General features: G+C 39.1%; 1 protein-coding gene across 1 annotated transcript in view; it reads left to right on the forward strand.

The window, feature by feature from the left end:
• LVRN (laeverin) overlaps positions 1 to 20,045 on the forward strand; it is a 67,369-nt gene that overhangs the window by 34,113 nt on the left and 13,211 nt on the right. The window contains exons 7-16 of the mRNA XM_084628624.1: positions 1,806 to 1,949; positions 2,321 to 2,386; positions 2,523 to 2,588; positions 4,597 to 4,763; positions 5,519 to 5,595; positions 9,179 to 9,318; positions 11,696 to 11,751; positions 13,225 to 13,378; positions 15,379 to 15,473; positions 16,208 to 16,315. Of these exons, the coding sequence (XP_084484750.1) occupies positions 1,806 to 1,949; positions 2,321 to 2,386; positions 2,523 to 2,588; positions 4,597 to 4,763; positions 5,519 to 5,595; positions 9,179 to 9,318; positions 11,696 to 11,751; positions 13,225 to 13,378; positions 15,379 to 15,473; positions 16,208 to 16,315 (1,073 nt within the window). The remainder of the gene's footprint in view (positions 1 to 1,805; positions 1,950 to 2,320; positions 2,387 to 2,522; positions 2,589 to 4,596; positions 4,764 to 5,518; positions 5,596 to 9,178; positions 9,319 to 11,695; positions 11,752 to 13,224; positions 13,379 to 15,378; positions 15,474 to 16,207; positions 16,316 to 20,045) is intronic.

Raw genomic sequence — 20,045 nt, forward strand, 5'->3', positions numbered from 1 at the left:
ATATAGGTGGGTTTGGTTTTATGTACTCTGTTTGTACATATCTGTGCAGCTTGTAATAATCTTTCTTGCACTCATGTTATATTAAGTCAGATAATAGGACATAACTTTTTAGAACGTGTCTCATTTATTCACAATAATCCAATATGATTAATCATGACTGTCAAAAATGCAAAACTGTAAATGTAATGTAAATTTGTAAAATGTAAATTTTTCTTTACTGTGTGAGGTGGGGGTACTCCACATACATGATTCCTGAGAAGCTGTTGCTTGTTTAGGTTAACTATGGGGTACAATGAATGTAATTCTCTCTCTCTCTCCTAGTTTAGTATTCTATATGTAAATGACTCCACAGCTGACAATGTAAATGTAAACTTCTTGTGTTTGAGACTATGGAGACATTGATGACAACTCCATAGTTAAGCTTGTGTTGAGTTTTTCTTTTTAAAACAGGATTTCATTCTCTGCTAGGGATGAAAATTAGTGTTTGTGATCACCAAAATTACCACTTGCTCTTTAAGCTTGTGCTTAAATTAATCCACCACTTAAGTTCTTTGCTGAATTGGAAACTACTACAGGCATGTCAAATACATTCTTGGGAGGATCAAATCTGATTTTTAGGCCATGGAATCTACTAGTGTGCAACTTTGGATGTCCAGAACAGTTTACTGGTTCTATATAAAGCAGAACTTAATACCACAGGAACGTATAAAGGACTAAATTTTAAGAATGAAGCCTTTGCCTCTCTTTTTGTAGCTGCAGTTTGCCTTGTAAAAGTCTGCGCCTGTAACTTCGTGACACAAAATGTATTGCAAATCAAAGCACTTAACATCATTAGTTATATGTACAGCTACAGATTTGTGTCTCGAATCCGGTAATTGCAGATACCTGCACTAAGGGTTTTCACCTACAATTTAAATGCAGTTAAAAAATTACAAGCACAAATTGCATCTGCAACATTTCAAAATTTGGCTCCCAAAATTGTTTGCAAAATACAAAATAATCTGTAACTAAATAAGTTGACTACTCTTAAAAACCTGTCTCCTCCTCTTTGGTAGTGCAGGTGTTCAAAGAGACCTGCAGTGTTTTAAAAACACATTAAATAAAAGAACACCTACTTGCAGACCCACATTAGTAGCTGAACCTCCAGGTAGACTTAAAATGACAAATACATGTTCAAAGAAATCAGATGAACGTAAGTTTCTTCTTTACTTTCCTGAGTATGAGGCTTGGCTTCAGGTCTCTGGAGTGACAGCTGTAAATTGTCACAATTTCATTAAAATTAAGGGAACTAAGCTGATTTACACCAGCTGAGGATCTGTCTCTCCACATTTGCTATCCAGGGACATCTGAAGCACCTAAAACTGCACTCCTTTGGATGGCTATTGTGTTATTTAGTCTTTCAATATAGGAAACAGAGAACACTGAATGTGTCTTGCCAGATAAGTGAAGCAAGAACTGATTGTACTCGAAATGTAAATATATAATTCATTTTTACATTTTGCAATTTTTGTTGCATTTAATAATTTTTAATTTTTTTCTTAAATCGTAAAACTTTAGTGCTCTTCATGAGACCCAAACCTGCCATCCTTCTGTGTGCAGAACTCCCACTGCTTTCAATGGTAGTTCCACCTGTGGAGGATATGCAGGATCAGGCCCCTGACGCCCTTTATTCGGCGGGGGGGGGGGAGTTGCTTCCTTTTGAGGGGGAAAAAATGAGCGGAAAGGAAAATGTTAGCTTGTATGTAGTCTGTGTGGTTTATACAATTGGAATTAATTGAAATGAGAGTCTATCTTTTAATTTTCAGAATAAAATCTTTTATTATCACATGTTACAACCTGTCTTAAGGGAAGATAAAGAAATAGCAGCTCGGTCATTATCAGCAAGAGAAGAAAAAATCAAAGGAACGTTTTCACTAGTTGGCCTATTTGATATCTTCACTTACAGCAAGGTAAAAAAGAAAATCAAATATTTTGCTTTTATGTACTTTCCAACAATTTTGTAAAACACAGATTTAAAAAGAACCAGCAAAATATTTTATTGCAAAACTTACAATCGTTTAGTTATCTTTTCTTCTAAGATTTAATTTCCATAGTTCCATTTTTCATTTAGTTATAAACACAGGTACATTGGGTGTTGCAAAAGTGTTCATCTACAGGAAAGCATGAATATGAATGCATTTGCTATCTATCCTAAGTATTCAAAGTCAAAATAGAAATGATCAGTGTCACTTATGAAAAATATGGCTTGAATATCAGTCATTGAATGGTTAAAGTTTATTTAAATAAACTCATGTGTTCAAACATCTTTTTTGTTCCATAGGGGGCCTCCATTATCTGGATGCTTTCCAGCTTTCTGACTGAGAGACTGTTTAACAAAGCACTCAATGTGAGTTTAGAAAACTAAACTTCTTCATCTGGGTTTATCAGTTTGAAAATAACAATGAGCATGAATGAGTTTCTCTTTTTCTGATTTTTTAATTAAAGCTTAATGAACTCTGATGTTTATATTTGTTTCTTTGCAGTCATACCTGAAAGCATTTTCGTTTTCAAGTGTTAACCAAGATGATCTGTGGACTCACATACAAATGGTACTTACCATGTCTTGTTAGTACTTTTGCTTTAATGGTTGGAATGGGCCAAATTAGGCTCATATACCAACTGTGGAACTTTGAAGTGGAATTTCCCTACTCCTAACCTAGTTCCTACACCCCACCCCCATCCCCTGAACTCACTTTGCAGGCCTTTTGTGGCAGGAGATTTGATGGGAGAGATGAGGGACGAAGGGTATGTCTACACTGAAATTAAAAACCTGCAGCTGGCCCGTGCCAGTTGACTTGGGCTTGTGGGGCTTGAGCTAAGGGGCTGTTTAATTGTGGTGTAGACATTTGGGCTCATGTTGTAGCCTGAGCTCTGAGACCCTCCCACCTCACAGGGTCCTAGAGCCTGGAACCAGACTGAGCCTGAACGTCTACACTGCAATTAAAGAGCCCCTTAGCTTGAGCCCCACAAGCCCAAGTCAGCTGGCAGGGGCCAGCTGCAGATTTTTAATTGCAGAATAGACATACTCTGAAGGGCCAGAGAGGAGGTCTGTGCACTTGCCTCTGCCTACACAAACTCGCATAGATTATTCTTGCTCTGAATACATTTTGTCATCTTTCACTTGGCCATTTAATTGGATAATCTTTTCTTACAGAGAGACAAGGTGGGTGTGGTAATATATTTTATTGGACCTTGTGTTGGTGAGAGAGACAAGCTTTCAGGTTTACATGGGGCTCTTCTTCAGGTCTAGGAAATGTATCACAGCTAAATACCAGGTAGAGCGGGTTTTTTATCATAAGTAGTAAACATATTTTAAGGGACCATTCAAGGTGAAGTGGCTCATTAACAGCTCCCCAGTCATAAAGGGGAAATAAAAGCTGGGCAGTGGGGGTTTAAATGGGTTATAAATTGTTGTAATAACCACCCCTCAGCTTTTTTCTCTCTCCAACAGAAGTTGGTCCAATAAAAGATATTACCCCAACCACCTTGTTTCTTTCATAGAATATCAGGGTTGGAAGAGACCACAGGAGGTCATCTAGTCCAGCCCCCTGCTCAAAGCAGGACCAATCCCCAATTTTTGCCCCAGATCCCTAAATGACCCCCTCAAGGATTGAACTTACAACCCTGGGTTTAGCAGGCCAATGCTCAAACCACTGAGCTATCCTTCCCAGGCTCTAACACAGCTATGGTGGCACTGCATATAAGCTTTTCTGATCTTTATTTCTGTGTAACTTTGAAATCTTTTTCTTTTATATCTTCACTTTTATACACAGTAAATATTTTGGCTTGGACAATATTTTAAATTTAGTTTATTTATCATAAGTCACTAAAGGGTCAGGATTTATCCATGGATATTACTATGAGGGCCCAACACTTCAGGGAAACTCCCCACCGTCAGCACCTTTAAAATTTGATAAAAGTTTGAATAAAACTGGACCCTAAAAAACAAATATTAATAATGGATTTTTATGATAATGTCTGTACCAAAATTACTATGGAGAATGATTCCATCATGCTACAACAGAGTCTTACCTTAAGAACAGAGGGTCATATTCTCATATGGCATAAATTGTTGTAGGAGTATTGAAATCAATGGAGCTATGCCAGTTCCCACTAGTTGAGAATCCAGCCCAGAATCAGTTGTCAGGTGTTACATTATTTATTTAATTAGTTAGTTAGTTTTCATAGTGTCTATCTTATATTCTAGGTGCTTTACATGAATTGAATAAACATCCCATACCACAAATTGTGTCGATCATTAACCACCCAAAGGTGCGGATATATTGAAATGAACAAGAGAAAGGTAAAGAATCAAGTTACAAAAATTAGAAATGTCATTGCAATTCTTTAGATTTCCCTAAAGAGTTGGGTCCTCTATAGGTTAGGGACAATAATGCTTTTTTTTGGTTAGTTACAATGATTCTCAATATAAAATACACATGAATGAAGATGAAGTCGTTATAATTTCTCAAATACGTTACTACATCCCCCAGTGTGTTGCTGGGATCAGTATAAATAAACGTTTCATAAATGTTTCTAATTCAGCCTTTCTTGAAGGTTGTAGATGCACAGAATGAAGTTCAGTTGCCTGCATCAGTAAAAAATATAATGGACTCCTGGACATGCCAAAATGGGTTTCCAGTTTTAACATTGAATCTGTCCACCGGCATTATCAGTCAGGAACAATTTTATAATAAAAGGACAGAAAACAATACTACTTACAAGTATGTTTAGTTCATATTTTTACCATTTAGCATACGTTTACCTTTTATTGCAGAAAAATATTGCATTAGTACATTATGTTTTGAAGAGCTGTTTGTTTTTTCCCCTAGAATTGTCAAATGAAATCCATTTGAGACATGAGTTTGAAGTGGTATTGCATGCAATTCCCTTTTCCAAGGAATTACTTCCCCCCTGGGTAGCAATTGTGCAAGGCCATTATGTGGCTGCAAAAGACAGACACGGAGACCAAGATCTTCCAAAATGGGTGACTAACTTTAGTAGCAGTAGCTTTGGTGCCCTTTTGCAGAAGGCTGGTGTGCTGCTCAGTGAGCACCCGGAGTCTCTTGTCTGCACAGAACTCTTTTGATCAAACATGTTTCTGAAAAAAGGAGTTTTACAGGTGCCGGGAAGGGAATGAAGAGTAATGAAAGGAGAGAATGTAGGAGGATAAAATCACTGTTAGAAGAAGGAAAGTAATCCACAGAGAAAGATTCTACTATCTGAGGATCTGCCAAAGGATTATAGGCTAAATCTTGGCCCTATTGAATTTAAAGCCAAAACTCCCTTTTATCTTCAGTTAGACCAGGAGTTGATCCAACTTGAGTACTAACATCAGCAAAGATACAGTGCATCAGATAGGGGAAAGGAGCAGCTGGAATTTTAAGAAATTACTTGCAATCTTATTCAACATCAGTTTAGAGCTTGTTTCCTTAACTATAAGAATTAATTAAATTGTCCAATTTTGTTTTTTGTTAAGTAACACATGGATTGTTCCTATTTCTTGGATAAGAAATGGATCTGCACAACCCTTAGTCTGGCTAGATAAAAGTAGCAGTAAGTAATGTTTTTGTTCATACATGTAAAAAAAAAAAGCCTATAAGCTTTTATAAACATGAGCTATATTTGAATTAGATAAGAAAGGATAAAAAACTCAATAAAAAACTCCACATTAATCTGCTTTAGTTATATCACATGTTAAAATAAGTACATTTTCAAATAAAGAAAAATGATGTGCAAAAATCTGTTGTAACTGTAAAAGTACTATTTTAATCACACAATAGACTGGACATCGTGAGATAAGATTTCCATAACAACTTGAAGTCTGCTGTTTTGTACAGAGAGACAAATTCTGAGGTCCTATTCAGGTTTTACTCATTCCTTACTCAGGCTGCTTCCACTGACTTCAGTGGGAGTTTCTCCTGGACTGAGGAAGGACTTCAGGATTTGGCCATTATCAAAGGGTCATAATCATATAATACCTAAATACTGTAAATAACTCGATGGTGTAACTCAAAATGCCACATTTGTACATCTAAGCAAACTGAAAAGGTGCAGTTTCAACAATACTTAATTTAATTTGTTTATATAATTTTAAAGAAGGAGCAGAATTAAAATTAATCTTAAAAAATGAAACTACACATGCATCCTCAGTCATAAAAAGGTGCAATTCCTTTTCATTTTACTATTCTGCGATAAACAGGTCCACTTAACCAGAGATAAGGGTGTAATCACTGCTACTTTAAACAAAAAGAAGCTTCGTTAGATTATTGCCATTCTAAAAACCTAAATATTTGAAAGGTTGGACATTTTGAATTAAGGTTCTAGAAACAGCCTTCATTCTAACCTTTACTCCACCACACTATGAACCATCTATATGAGGCAGACACATGCTTCTTCAAATACTTTTTTCAGTTCCTCAGTACATAATAATGATAATGTAATACACTGTATACCTATGTCAACTCTCCTCTGTCCTGTCTTTGGAGTGGGTGTGGTAAGGTCAAAAGCTGTTAATCTATTTTGTATAATGAGAGATAGGGCTATCATAGAATATCAGGGTTGGAAGGGACCTCACGAGGTCATCTCATCCAACCCCCTGCTCAAAGCAGGACCAATCCCCAATTTTTGCCCCCGATCCCTAAATGGCCCCCTCAAGGATTGAACTCACAACCCTGGGTTTAGCAAGCCAATGCGCAAACCACTGAGCTATTGAAATGAGTATCTAGCCACAGGTGGGTGGAGGAAGCAGATAAACAAAACAATATTTATTCACCCCAGAGAACACTTGTACTTTTCAATTTAAAATTCAATAAGCCGCTGCATGAGTGACAAGTTAGCAAATTAGGGCTGTTGCAGGAAAGGGGTGCTAAGCAGTGGTCACTTTGAAGGTGCTATACTAAGTTCAGTGCTATGGATTAAACTTGTTGTAGGGTTAAAGAAAGACTCCACTCCCTCACCCATCAACCTGTCACACATTCTCCTATGTGCAGCTCTTAGAATGACCAAACATCCCCATGAATTAGCATTTGGAGCATCTGTCTGAAGAAAATAAAATACTGCACATATTCAGTAGTTCCTTTAAAAATATTGTAACTTGTACTTGAAAACCAAATGTCTTCAAATCTATCAAAGTCAATAGGCCTCATTCAAGGCTACTGACACACCAAGTCTAAAGTTTTAAAACAAAGCCAATTCTGATTTGCTGTGCCAAAGTACAAAAGAAAGTGACTGAATGTTTTCTTAAAAGATTTTCTTAAAAATACTTTTTCGCACAAAGCACTCAGATAGCTAAATTAATTATTATGAAACTTATCCCACACTTACTCACCTAAAATAGAAATCACTTCTGGGTGACACCAACTATAAAAATTTCAGCTGAAAAGTGTTTTGTGGAAATAGTTTAGGCAGAGGCCACTCAATACAATCTGCTACTCTAGGTAACACTTCTGTGTGCTGCCCCCCACAATACTTAAATTTGGCCCAGCCACCTCCCCATCATGACAGGGGGTGGGGAAAATTTGAGCAAGTGGTGTTACAACCTGATACATGGAGTCACAGTGCTGCTCAAATTTGGCTCAGACACCACTTCATCATGATAGAGGAGCTATGGCCCTAGGCAGCTGCCCAGAAATCTGCCACCCTATGCAGCTGCTTAGGTGGTCTATAGCTAGAGTGGCCTCTGGGTTTACACATGTGAAAGTAAGGGTTTAGGATGGAAGTGAAGTTTCAACTTTAATTGTAGCACTGTTTACTGTAATGGCATAACTATGTATTAGGAGTAAACTTTTAAAAAGCACTTACTTGACTTATTTCAGAGTAACAGCCGTGTTAGTCTGTATTCGCAAAAAGAAAAGGAGTACTTGTGGTTAGTCTCTAAGGTGCCACAAGTACTCCTTTTCTTTTTACTTGACTTAGGAATCTGTTCTAAAATCTTTCACATGCTTCTTTCCATCCTTTGTGTTTTGTTTAGTGACAGTGTTTAGGGCCCAATCCTGTATTCCCCACTCACTCAAAACACCCATTTAAAACCTGATTCTGCCGTCCTTATTCCCGTACTTACTCTCATACCACTTGCATCAGTACTACTCCATGATCTTATCTAGACGAGGGGAAAAGATTGGATTTTTTGTTTTGTTTTTGTTTCTTTTAAATCAGGTTAGCTTAACTGCAGTTGAAACATTTGAAGCACCTTGTGTAGGTGCAGTTTTAACACCTTTTAAAATTGTTTTAGCTGCTTAAGGTCTACCCTAGACTCCAGCTAGGTAACTAGTTAGGTAACTCAGTTTTTTAAACCACACTTTTTTCCTAGTCTAGGAAGACCCAGATGAGTACCGTTGGCAGAATCAGGCCCTTGATGAGTGATCAGACTGTGTAAGAACTGAAAGATTGGGCCTTGTATTTACAACAAAACTATTTAGTTGGATGTTTGCTACGGCTGCATAAGTTTACCCATTCTGATGCCCCCACAATTGTTTGGATTTATATTTGAACGCTGATAGGGAGGCAATTCTAACCTAAGATAACTGTGAGCCCTGTTATGGCTTGAAGATAGAGGCCCACAGTGGGAGCAGTGTGGAAGCACGCTGCTCCAGGGAAAAGTCCAGAATGTATTGAGCCTCAGGTGGACAGAGTTTCTCCCACAGATCTCGGCACACAGGCAGAACAAGTCTCCATCCATTAGGAGGATGAATCATTAAGTCCACAACACTGTCAGCCAGCCAGCTCCTTTAGTCAGTGAAGGAGCAAGGTGGGTCCATGGCTCTGCCTCCTCCCTGCTTCCTTTGTGAAATTCCTTAAAGGGATAAGTTTTTGTGTTCTGGAGAGCACAGAGAGTGCAACTGGGCCTGGTGCATGTGGGGGTCTCCTTGTGCCCCCGCCCTCCGCCACTGTACCAAATCAAGGGACGGGCACAATCTGGCTCCACATGTGAGCTTGTGACTCATAAAATCTTGAGAAACTGGGTCAGCTTTTTTGCCTCATGTATAGTAGCAATATAGTTTAATGGTGTGGTGATGCACATACACATATATCAGATTAAAACTGAGCCCATATTTCATAGCAGTGTATAACATTCTACATACCTGCATTAGTGATTGGTAAAATGATACAGCCTTTCCATTTTCAAATGTCCCCACAGAAATGTTTCCTGAAATGCAAATATCCGATTCAGAACATGACTGGATTTTGTTAAATATGAATATGACTGGGTACTACAGAGTTAATTATGATCCATTACATTTGAAGAGATTAGCACAACTGCTTGAAAAAGACCCAAAGGTAAGATAACTTGTTTATCAATGATGTAAACAAATTCTATACAACCAATTTCTTATTGCAATCATTACCAGTAGTTACTTTAACTGATAATTGAAAACTAGTGCATCACATGCAAAGGGGCCAAATCTGTGCCCATTAAAGTTACTGACAAAATTCTCTTTGACTTTAGTGGGAACAAAAGTGGGACTAAAATAACTTTTCATTTCAAGTGTGTGCTGAACATTTTTTCATTAACCTAGGACCAGATTCTACCTGTAAAGCTGTCTTAATCAGTCCTGGAAGGATCTCCCAGTGTAAGGAGGTTCTTCCATGACTTCAGGCCATTGCAAAGCCTTACCATTGTATGGGTGTTGCTGGGATTTAGCTGCACTTAGAGCTGATGGAAAACATTCGGACAGAACACTTTTCCCATCAGAAAATGCTGATTTGATGGAACTGAATCATTCCACCAGAATGTATTGATTTCATCAAAACTTCTGATGAAACTCTCCCTGACTCCCTAGTCAGTGGTCTCTGAGTCTGCTCAGTTCGCTGTGGACTTGGGCAGACCTGAGAGGCAGCAGCCTGGGGAGTTGGGTCGCCAGGAACAAGCTGAAAAATTTCCATTGGGGTTCTCCCAAAATGGAATTATTTTCAGAGTTTTTCCTCCTATGAAAAATTTCAGTTTTTTTGCAGGAGGAAAATTCCGTTTTCCAGTCACTTCTACCAGTGTTCTGCTAATCCCTGGTTCTCATTTCAGCACCTTGTGACCAATGACAGCCAATATAACTCAGAGCAGTTTCATGCTGCTCTAACTTACATCAGAGAACTGGCTGAGCACAGTTTGGGCTCAGGATAAAGGGAGCATAGAGATGAGCTTTAAGGCACCTTTACATTCTGCATGGTGTAGCCCAACCCAAATGGATTGCTTTTTAATTACACAGTTTTGAAAATGTAAAGACCAAGGCCACTTAAAATAGTTCAGTAGGGCCAAATCAACCCCTCTGCTTCTGCTACAAAGTATAGGAAACAATGGCTAATATTGGCATGGAAAGGGGAAATGCCTCCTATTGGTATCGCTTTCTTGACTTTATGGAAACTGCTCTGGAGGAGTTGCAATCCAGGGGTGTGGCAAGATTGGTGACAGCAGGGCTGAGAGTACAGCCGTTCTAAGCTGCATACTTTTCCTTTCCTTCAAACCTGTATGGATTTCCTGATCAAGCAAATTCTGAAAGTCAGCATAAATTTATGTGGGCTCCCAATCCATGCTTTGAATCCTCTGTTGGCAGTCATCATTGAGAGAAGCCATGGGAACACGACAGAACCATTCTGCTATGCAGGCAGGAGAGAGATAAACAGGGGCCAGGAGTTTTGACACAAATGGACCTGGACTCTGGTAAATGCTAGATTCACCTGGATTTCAGGGAATTCAGATTCCTTGGACCAATCCCCCACCCCCACACAAGTTCCTTTGAGGCTGTTGGAGAAACTCTACCAAAGGAACAGTGTGAAAGAAATTTGCAATTTAATTCCATTATATAGGTTTAACCCACAAAATTGCCCAATGACGTTTATGCTAAGAGATATAATAGGCTTTAAATATCTAGACGCTACTCCTGTAACTAGAAATAGGGAGGAAAAATGCATGTGTAGAGGAGAATCATATAGTAAGAGGGTGGGCAGGTTGTGCACCTACTCTGCTTCCTGGTTGCATAATTTGCATAATATGCATAAATGATGGCGGGATAGGTGTCTTTTCCACAGCTGCTGGGTGCATAGTCTGTTTTGCACCAGAATGAGGAGCCTGTAGTTCTTTTTACATATTCTGGTTACAACATAAATAATCTTTGCACTCCACATAATCCAGTACAGGATAAGACCAAAGATTTATTCAATGGAGAACAAAATTACTAACTGCTTATGGTCTCCTGTAGCCAGAACAAATGAAAGACACTCTAGTCTGGACTGGTGTGAGTACTTGATTATGAATTGGAGTCTCAAAAAGGAAAAAACTCATTGTCAAGCTGAAGAAATCAGGAATTATTTTAGATACTGTAGAGCTTCGTTACTTTAATTTGCAATATTGCACATACTTAAGAGGATTTTTCATGCTTAGCAGTTCATTAGCTGTTGCAAATGGGTACCAGATGTAGAATTTTTTAAATCTACATACACAGAAAAAATTTTTCTTAAAGGCACATCGAGTAAATTATTTCAGCTCAAAATATGGGACCAAATCCTGCCATCCTTACTCGGGCAAAGCTTCCATTGAAGTCTATAAAGTTTGGCTTGAGAAAAGACTGCAGCGTTTGTCCCAGACTTTCAAAATGTAACTAAGTATGCTTTCCCTCAAAATGATATGTTTAATCTACTAATACCACATGAGTGCTTTCTGCAGGCTATTCCAGTTGTCAACAGGTTACATTTGATAGACGATGCTTTTACATTGGCACAGTGAGTATATTTTGAGTCTATGATAGAAAATTATTATTAATACACTATTACATGACACTGTTATACTTCACATTCCTATTTTGACTTCACTCCTTTGTCTCCATAAGTACCCTGTAAAGAAGACAGATTTCACCAGGGAACAGTTTAAAAAAAACCATTAGGTCATCGTCCATCCCCTGGCCGGTGCTGAGTAGTTCCTTGTGGTATCTTTTCTAACCATTTGTCCCAGCTCATGTGTTTCAAGCAGTGAAGCTGCCATAACTTCCATCAGGAGACTTTTCTACAAGCTAATATAGATCCCCATTTGGAAAATTTCTTGATGATATGCCTAAATTTCCTTTTTCTTACTTCATCTCATTGTTCCTAGCTATTCCTCACTGTATTCAACAGTTCCTTTCTGTTCCTGATAAGTAATCTTCCAACTACTTGTAGATATCCCTCTTTCATTATTGACACTGATAGAAACAGTTCGGGGGGTGTGATTGCCCTGACAAGTGTTGGGATTCTGCAAAAAAAATAATAAAACTTAACTTACCTGCACAGCTCCCTACTCTTCCACTCCCCCTGGGAAAACTCCTTTAAGGGATATCCAGGTCCTGCTTCAGGTGGGGGCATAACAGTTTCATTGGAGCCATGCTGCCAGGGAGCTAGGGAAAACAGTAGGGAGCCCAGGAGTCAATGGTTGTCCCTGTGCCTCCAGCAGATACCTGAGATCCACAAAGGTATCAGAGTCACTGTGGTCTACAGGTGGGCAAAGCACCCCCACAACACTGGAGGAGTTTGGAGGGAACCCTGCGAGGGGAACCTTAGAGTTCCCCCGCCCCCCCACTTTCTGTAAGTTTTCCCACCAGAGGGCACAGTCTGGCCTGTAGTAAGGAATTTGTAAAATGTGCTCCTCATATATAATTACAGACAGGGCTTCCCATGGAGGGTCTTGGATGGGCCCTCTGCAAAAGAGTGAAGTTTAGCCTAGTGTGTATTGGTGACATTCTAATGAATGAATAATTAATTAATTAATAATTAAAAAATATCCCTGAATTACCAATTGTTTATACTTTTCGGATAATGGTTATTCCCCAAAGCATTTTTTAATGAAAATCTGTTTGAATATTTTAAAAAGACTATAAATAATGTATCTCCAAAATGTTATTACATAAAAATATAGAGGGAATCTTCACTTTATCCTGGTGAGGATGTTAAGTGGCGCGATCCTGCTAACACACCTTAGTGTAGTGTGCTTAATGTTTTGAGTTAGTTGAGTAGTCCCATTGACTCTTGATGATAACACTTGGCTCAGCAGTATGTCTTTGCAGGATCAGACTCTTAAACTGGCCACTGTTGTATTATATTTATTCTTTCATAGACCCCACGGTATCTAGATGTTTATTCATCCGTTATCTAAATATACTGCTGTTCAAATGTGTGTTTGACTTGAATACCTATGCTCAGTTCTGTATTTTTTTTTTTAAATAGGGCTGGATATATTGAGATTGAGTCTGTATTTGAACTAACAAAGTACCTTGCCAAAGAAGATGAAATGTTTGTGTGGTATACAGTACTGTCAAACCTAATACCTGACAATTTGGAAAATATTCTGAACAACTATGAATTATATCCATTTTTAAAGGTATCATCTTCCTTTGTTAAATATTGAACACTTTAGACCAGTGGTTCCCAGACTTGTTCTGCCGCTTGTGCAGGGAAAGCCCCTGGTGGGCTGGGCCGGTTTGTTTACCTGCCACGTCCGCAGGTTCGTCCGATCGCAGCTCCCAGTGGCCGCGGTTCACTGCTCCAGGCCAATGGGAGCTGCTGGAAGTGGCAGCCAGTACGTCCCTCAGCCCACACCACTTTCCATCGGCTCCCATTGGCCTGGAGCAGCGAACTGTGGCCACTGGGAGCCGCGATCTGCCGAACCTGTGGATGCGGCAGGTAAACAAACCGGCCCGGCCCGCCAGGGACTTTCCCCGCACAAGTGGTGGAACAAATTTGGGAACCGCTGCTTTAGACCATTTAAATGACAGGATCCCACAAATCCTTTATAAGTGTTTAAGGATACACAAGGTACATTAATTTTGGGGAAATTTTATTCAGCCTTTTTTTTTCTCTTAAGAAATGGAAGCTAATTATTTGATTTGTCTATTAATCAGTCAAAAGTACATGCACATGCCCCAGTTTTTACAAAATGGGGGCCTAACAGCTGTCACTAGTCATATAGAATGTAACTGTTCGCTTGCAAAGCAGTGCTTCTCCTAGGCGCTGACTCTGTGGGTGCTCTGGGGCGGGAGCATCCACGGGGAAAAATTGGTGGGTGCTCTGCACCCACCAGCATCCAAACTCCCCCCCCAGCTCACCTCCGCCTCTTCCCCTGAGCATGCCGCATCCCCACTTCTCCTCCCAGGCTTGCTACCGCAAAACAAGCTGTGGAAGGGAGGCGGGAGGAGCGGGAACTTGGCACGCTTAGGGGAAGAGGCGGGGAAGAGGCTGGGCCAGGGTGGGGATTTGGGGAAGGGGTCCAATAGGGGCAGGGAGGGGGCGGAGTTTGGGCGGGGACTTTGGGGAAGAGGTTGGAATGGGAGCAGGGAGGGGCACGAGCACCCACTGGCGCCAGGAGAACTTGGCGCCTATGAGCAGAGATTTTCAAACTATGGTCCATTAACCACTAGTGGTCTGTGAGCTCCATCAGGTGGTCCGTGGATAGTTCCCTCTAGGGTACACTCCTGGGTAGCTGCACACAAGAGCGTGAAGGGCCACCCACTTAATTAGGCATGGCATATTTTATTCATATTTTAACTGATATTAAAATATGAGTTATGTGCTTTTATTTGTAGAACAAAAAAACCATTAATTATTTTTAAGGTTTTTTTTTAATATAGCGCTTTTATCCAAAGCGCTTTACAGTAGTTAGCTAACGGTACAAACAACATTTGGAAATATCATTAAGTGGTCTGCCGAGACCCTCAGCAATTTTCAAGTGGTCCATGAAAAAAGAAGTTTGAGAAGCTCGGTTCTAGAGAACACACTACACCTGTGATTTGTAACGGCTTCCAGTTTCTTGTAACCTGTCATGTCCTATATAGTTTAGGTACAAAATACTTCAGACTGCCACTCGCCCTGTATGGTAACCAGGTGAGATCATTTGTGGAAATTGAGCTAACAGTTCCCTTATTTAATCCGCAATTCAGCAAGCACTTAGGCATATGCTTACCTTTAAGCACTTGAGTAGTGCCATTGACTTCAATGGGTCAAATTACATGCTTAAAGAAAAATGTGATTTAGTACTTTGCTGAATTTTTAATATGGAGGAGGCAGGGAATTTTTCCAGTATCCTCCTTCTCTGGGACTTGCTTTCTTAGTTGTTCTTCCAGAGTCTGAGCTTAACCTTCATGTCAAGTTCCAAAACTCATCTTTTCTTCCAGGTCTAAGGGAGCTGTAATGGGAACACCTCTATGTGAGTGGTTCAGGGAGAATTTTGTATTTTGGACATTGATTCCAATTTTTATGTTTTATTTAAATTTTGCACCTGTACTAGAGTTCCAATTTTAAAATGACGAAAATAAATAAATAAGTAGAGAAACATACAGCAATATATCTAAATGCAAGTAATTTCTCTTTCTCTTCTTTTAAAAGAAATATCTGTTAAAGAGAATGTTGCCAATATACCATTATTATGCAAGTATTATTCGTCAAAATGTTGATGCTTTGGCAGATGACTATTCTGATCAGTAAGTATTTTTTTAAAAAATTCAAATTTGAAGTGAATTGATTTGATAAAGACTATAATGCAAATTGAAAACAGTATACAGGAAATATTTTAATTAATTTCAGTGTAACTGAAACATTATTATTAATAATGCAGTACCATAAATGTGCATGATATGTGAATTTTAAATGAAATAGCAGCAGCAAGATGGGCTGCCTGTTTTGTTATCAGGATTGGGGGAGGGGGTTAGTAAATTTAGTACTAGAGAATGATAGTGATTTAACACCCTGGAGCATGATATCCCTGATTTATCCATAGAACTTTTGCACCATAGCTATTAGCAGGGCAAGTAGGTCCCCCTGCTCCTTTGTACCTCAGACCTGACCTAAAGGAACGACTTCTAAAGATTAAAGGTAATTCAGTTTGCATGGCCACTGAATCCTTAACATCTCTGCTGAGACATGACTGTTATAGCAGTAGGGTCAGATCTCACAGTGGCAAGTGCAGTGTAAGAACATGGATAGATAGGTTTATGGTGGGACTAGAATATATTTAAACCTTGCTAATCCCTACAAACATCTCTGTGCCATCTCTGAGACTGCTATTTGGTTATGTTTTTATTATTGAACCTGCTGTTATTAGCAGAAGACTTCCTGAGATGTAATGTCATTTGATAAAATTATGTTATAGTTAAAAATTACTCATTGGGATAATGCAAAATGTGTAATATGTGTCCTTTTTTTACTTCCCTTCAAGAATTTATTTGGAAAAACTTATTAATACAGCATGTTGGCTGGGTCTCCAAGACTGTTTAAACCTATCTTCTGAACTTTACACTAAGTGGATGGAGAACCCTGACAATGAGTAAGAATGACAATGTAATATTATAGATATGTATATATGGATGTGTAAGTCAGATTTAAATTTAACAGGCCATTACATGGGCAGGTAGTGTAGGGGAGGTTCCTTGTGCAGCGGAGGTTCCTTCTCTTCTTCCTATACAGATTGGTAAGACCTAAATTGTAAAAACGTAAATTGATATAATATTTAGTGCTTTTTCAGGTAAACTTGACTTTCATGAAGGATGCAGTTTGACGGCCCTGGAAATTGAACTCTGTCTAAGCACCAAAGAGGCAAAGTGCAGATAAGGCTGTGGAAGTATCCTCAGCACTCTCTCAGTTTGCCTCAATTCTAACCTCTGGGTATTGTCTATACCCATTTAATCTTTAGCTGAGCCAAACACTGCTAGTTGTGGTGGTGGTTTGTGACGTGGGCACTTGCCCATATCAAATCATTTCATATGTGCTACTTAACAACTATTCACTGTAAATAGCTTTTAGCCATTACAAACCCAGGGCCTGATCAGGCAAAGGTTACTCTAAATTGAAGTGTCCTTGATTTCAATGAGTCTCTAAGAGGGCGTGTAAGCAGCACATGACAGCTGTTGGCAGGACCAAGGTTCGAGGCAGGATTTTAATAAGCAATGCAGAAGTACCAGTCTGCCATGACATCCATTGCCCTATACAACATTAAGGTTGAAAATGTAAATGAATAAAAAGGCAGGCAATTCAAAAAGCAGGTTCCCACAGAGACATTAACTTTGTTACATTGCATATACTGTATATGTTACCGTATGACTTTCACAGCTTCAACAGTAGTGTAAACTGTGACATACAGCATCACTGTGGGAAATTTTACAGTTGCATATGGCATTGTTGTGGGGGGAGCTTGACAGTTACAATGTTTTATTTTGATAGGTTTTTATTAAGGCTGTATAATATGGTAAAAACAAATAAATCCACAATTAGAACATATCCAGAAGCACCCTAAATGGATTTCACAAACTGAAATCAAAAGTGCATGTTGGACTTTTATGTAACTAAAGATGGCCTATATTTGTCAACAAAACCATGTTAGAGTATTCCATTGCAAGAAAAGCCCATATGGCATATTGTAATTCTCACTTCTCTTTTCCTCCCTCTTTTCTTGTTTTTCTATGCAATTATGATAGTTTTGGCACCGGTGAGTCTATGTTCTGTTTATTATTCTTATCCTTTTTATATTTTTATTTTACCTGTTGTAGTATAGTTACTAAATGTGAACAAAAATGTTGTTGGCTCTTATTTGAATCTATGTTCATAAAATCGATGGCTAAGTCAGCTGAACTTGTAGTATTTATAATAAAGTTGGGGGGGGGGCTTAGTAGCTTTGTAATGACTGAACTCATAAAACTTCTTTTAAAGGTAAACTGAAAAGCTTTAAAATGTTAATCACTATTTAGTATCCAAAATAGAATATTCTTATTATTGTGTAATGTCAGCTGTAAATACTGCAGTTAAGGAAGCAAGGTGATTTTCATCATTATCTCCTATTTTCAGTTGTTCATAATTAAGGCTACAATTTTGGCACAGACATTTTTAGTAAATTTAACAGCAGAGGTGTGTGTGGGGGGGAATAAATTATGGAAGGATGAGGATCACCAGTAATTTATTTCTTGCTACATGCACCTACACAAAAGCTTTTAAGTAGCAAAAGCAACTGTTGTTGTTAATAAGGGTGAGGCTAAGGTTGGGGATAAATTGTAGAGTGAGCCTGCCCCACCCTTAATCTGGAGTGGAACTCCTGTCCCACTGGGCTGGTCCTGGCTCCCCACTTCAGGCACTGCAATCTGGTGCCCCTTGAACCCTTCACAGATGGAGACAAAAATTGGATGGCTCAAACCTAGTGGCACTGCAACCCATATATCAGGTCACAATGCTACTCAGTTGAGGAAGCGGGGGAGGAATCAAATCTGTTTTAATAACCATTGCCAAGATTTCACAGACTTTATTCAAATTCATGATTGCCATGACCTCTCTAACAAAATCAATGTCTTATTCATAATTTTTTTGAAATATTCATCTTCCAGGCTGAAACTTTCCATGCTTAGTCTGAGTCCAAAATTGCACTTTTTCAGAAGTTTGAGTTTCTGTTTTTGAGTTACATGGAAAAAAATATACTTGTTCTGATTTCATAATGAATAAGACCATTCTTTCTTTGCATACAGTTAGTTCACACAACAACTAGTCTTTAAAACTTCACGTGGCCAGTCCTCACTAAGGAGTGGCTGCCATCTATATTTGAAAAACAAGTGCAATTCTGAAGCTATAAGTGATTCAAATATGTTCACTACTAAGTTTTTAATGAGAAAAAATAGCATGGGGCAAGGAGGCTCCCTACATTTCAGTTCATGGATTTTTTTTCCCCACAGATTGATCAATATATAGGGAGGCACAATTTTTCTACACACTGAACTGGAAAACACACCAAACCTGTAACAGACACAAGATCTGCAGAGAAATCCTTTTGGGTGCTGAAACAGTGCATTCATGCTACCCCCCAAGTTCCTTTTCTCCCTCCTGACAGCACAGTTCACAATGCAGTCATTCTGTCATAGGCTGACAATGTCATTATCTTCCATAGTGACATCCCCACAGGCTTGAAAGGGGATATTGCTATGGAGAGCGACCATCCCCCGATGGTTACTGCCTAGGTGCACTTACTGCCTAGGCGCACTTCCTCCTGACCCATGAAGCTCCAATCAAGTGGACTTGGGGTAATGGGTTTTTATAGGATCTGTGGAAAGAACATGCTGTGGAGCCCCTGCTCCCCTTTTCCCACACCCACCAGCCAATATCTTCCAGGTTTTTCTTCCTTTTACTCATGGGAGCAATATGGGCCTAACCTATTCCCTGTGGCATTGGGAAACTGTGTCACACGACAGCTCTACAGAGCTGTGTGTTGCACATGTGTATAGTGCTTTAGATAGACTCCCCTCTCCCCCTGCATTTTCAGAATGGTTGAGGTGCAAAGCCATGGAGCTGTGTAAAACAAAATGATATAACCCTATCATGCCAGAACTAGGTTTCCTGCCCCATTGTTTCTCCTCAATTATTTTCCTGTCCATGGTGTTCCTTTTTTCTGTTTTGCCCTATTCTTTTAGAACAAGGAAATGAAATTTTAAAAAGCCTATGCTAGTTTTAATGGTAAGTAAAGTAATGGTAAGTTAATACAGAGACATTAGGAAAATAGAATGTTCAGAGTCTTATAGCAGTGGGTCCCTTCCTGCCATAGGGAATCAACCAAAAAATCCAGTTGATATAAAATGTTTGTAAAGTGCATAGAGATCTTCACATGTATGATATGTTATTATTTCAGTAGAATAGTTAATATTGCTAACAACAAGAAGATTTAGCACCCTGTGCTGTTTTAGTGTTAATGACACTTTTGACTGTTGCAGAAGAAACAAATATTTTCACTCTGGGCTCAGCATGTAAAATGTAGCAGTAGACGAGCCTGAAGGTATTTTGGATTTGGGTTTTGTTGCAAAATACATCACTTTGTAGGTACCATCCTCTGAAGTGTGAGTAGTGGGAGACAATCTGCTGCATGGAGAGGCAACCATTCTCTTTCTTCATCTTGCATTCTCAAAACATATGGCTCTCTTCTTGAAATGGATAGTGTTTTCCTATCACCTGCACTGCTGGGATAGGCCCTTCTCAGAAAGGCCTTTTGGGTGGTGTTTTCATGCAAATGTCATCACATTAGGATGTGA

Source organism: Lepidochelys olivacea (genome assembly GCF_965140295.1).
Source record: "Lepidochelys olivacea isolate rLepOli2 genome assembly, chromosome: 5".
Classification (NCBI taxonomy): domain Eukaryota; kingdom Metazoa; phylum Chordata; order Testudines; family Cheloniidae; genus Lepidochelys; species Lepidochelys olivacea.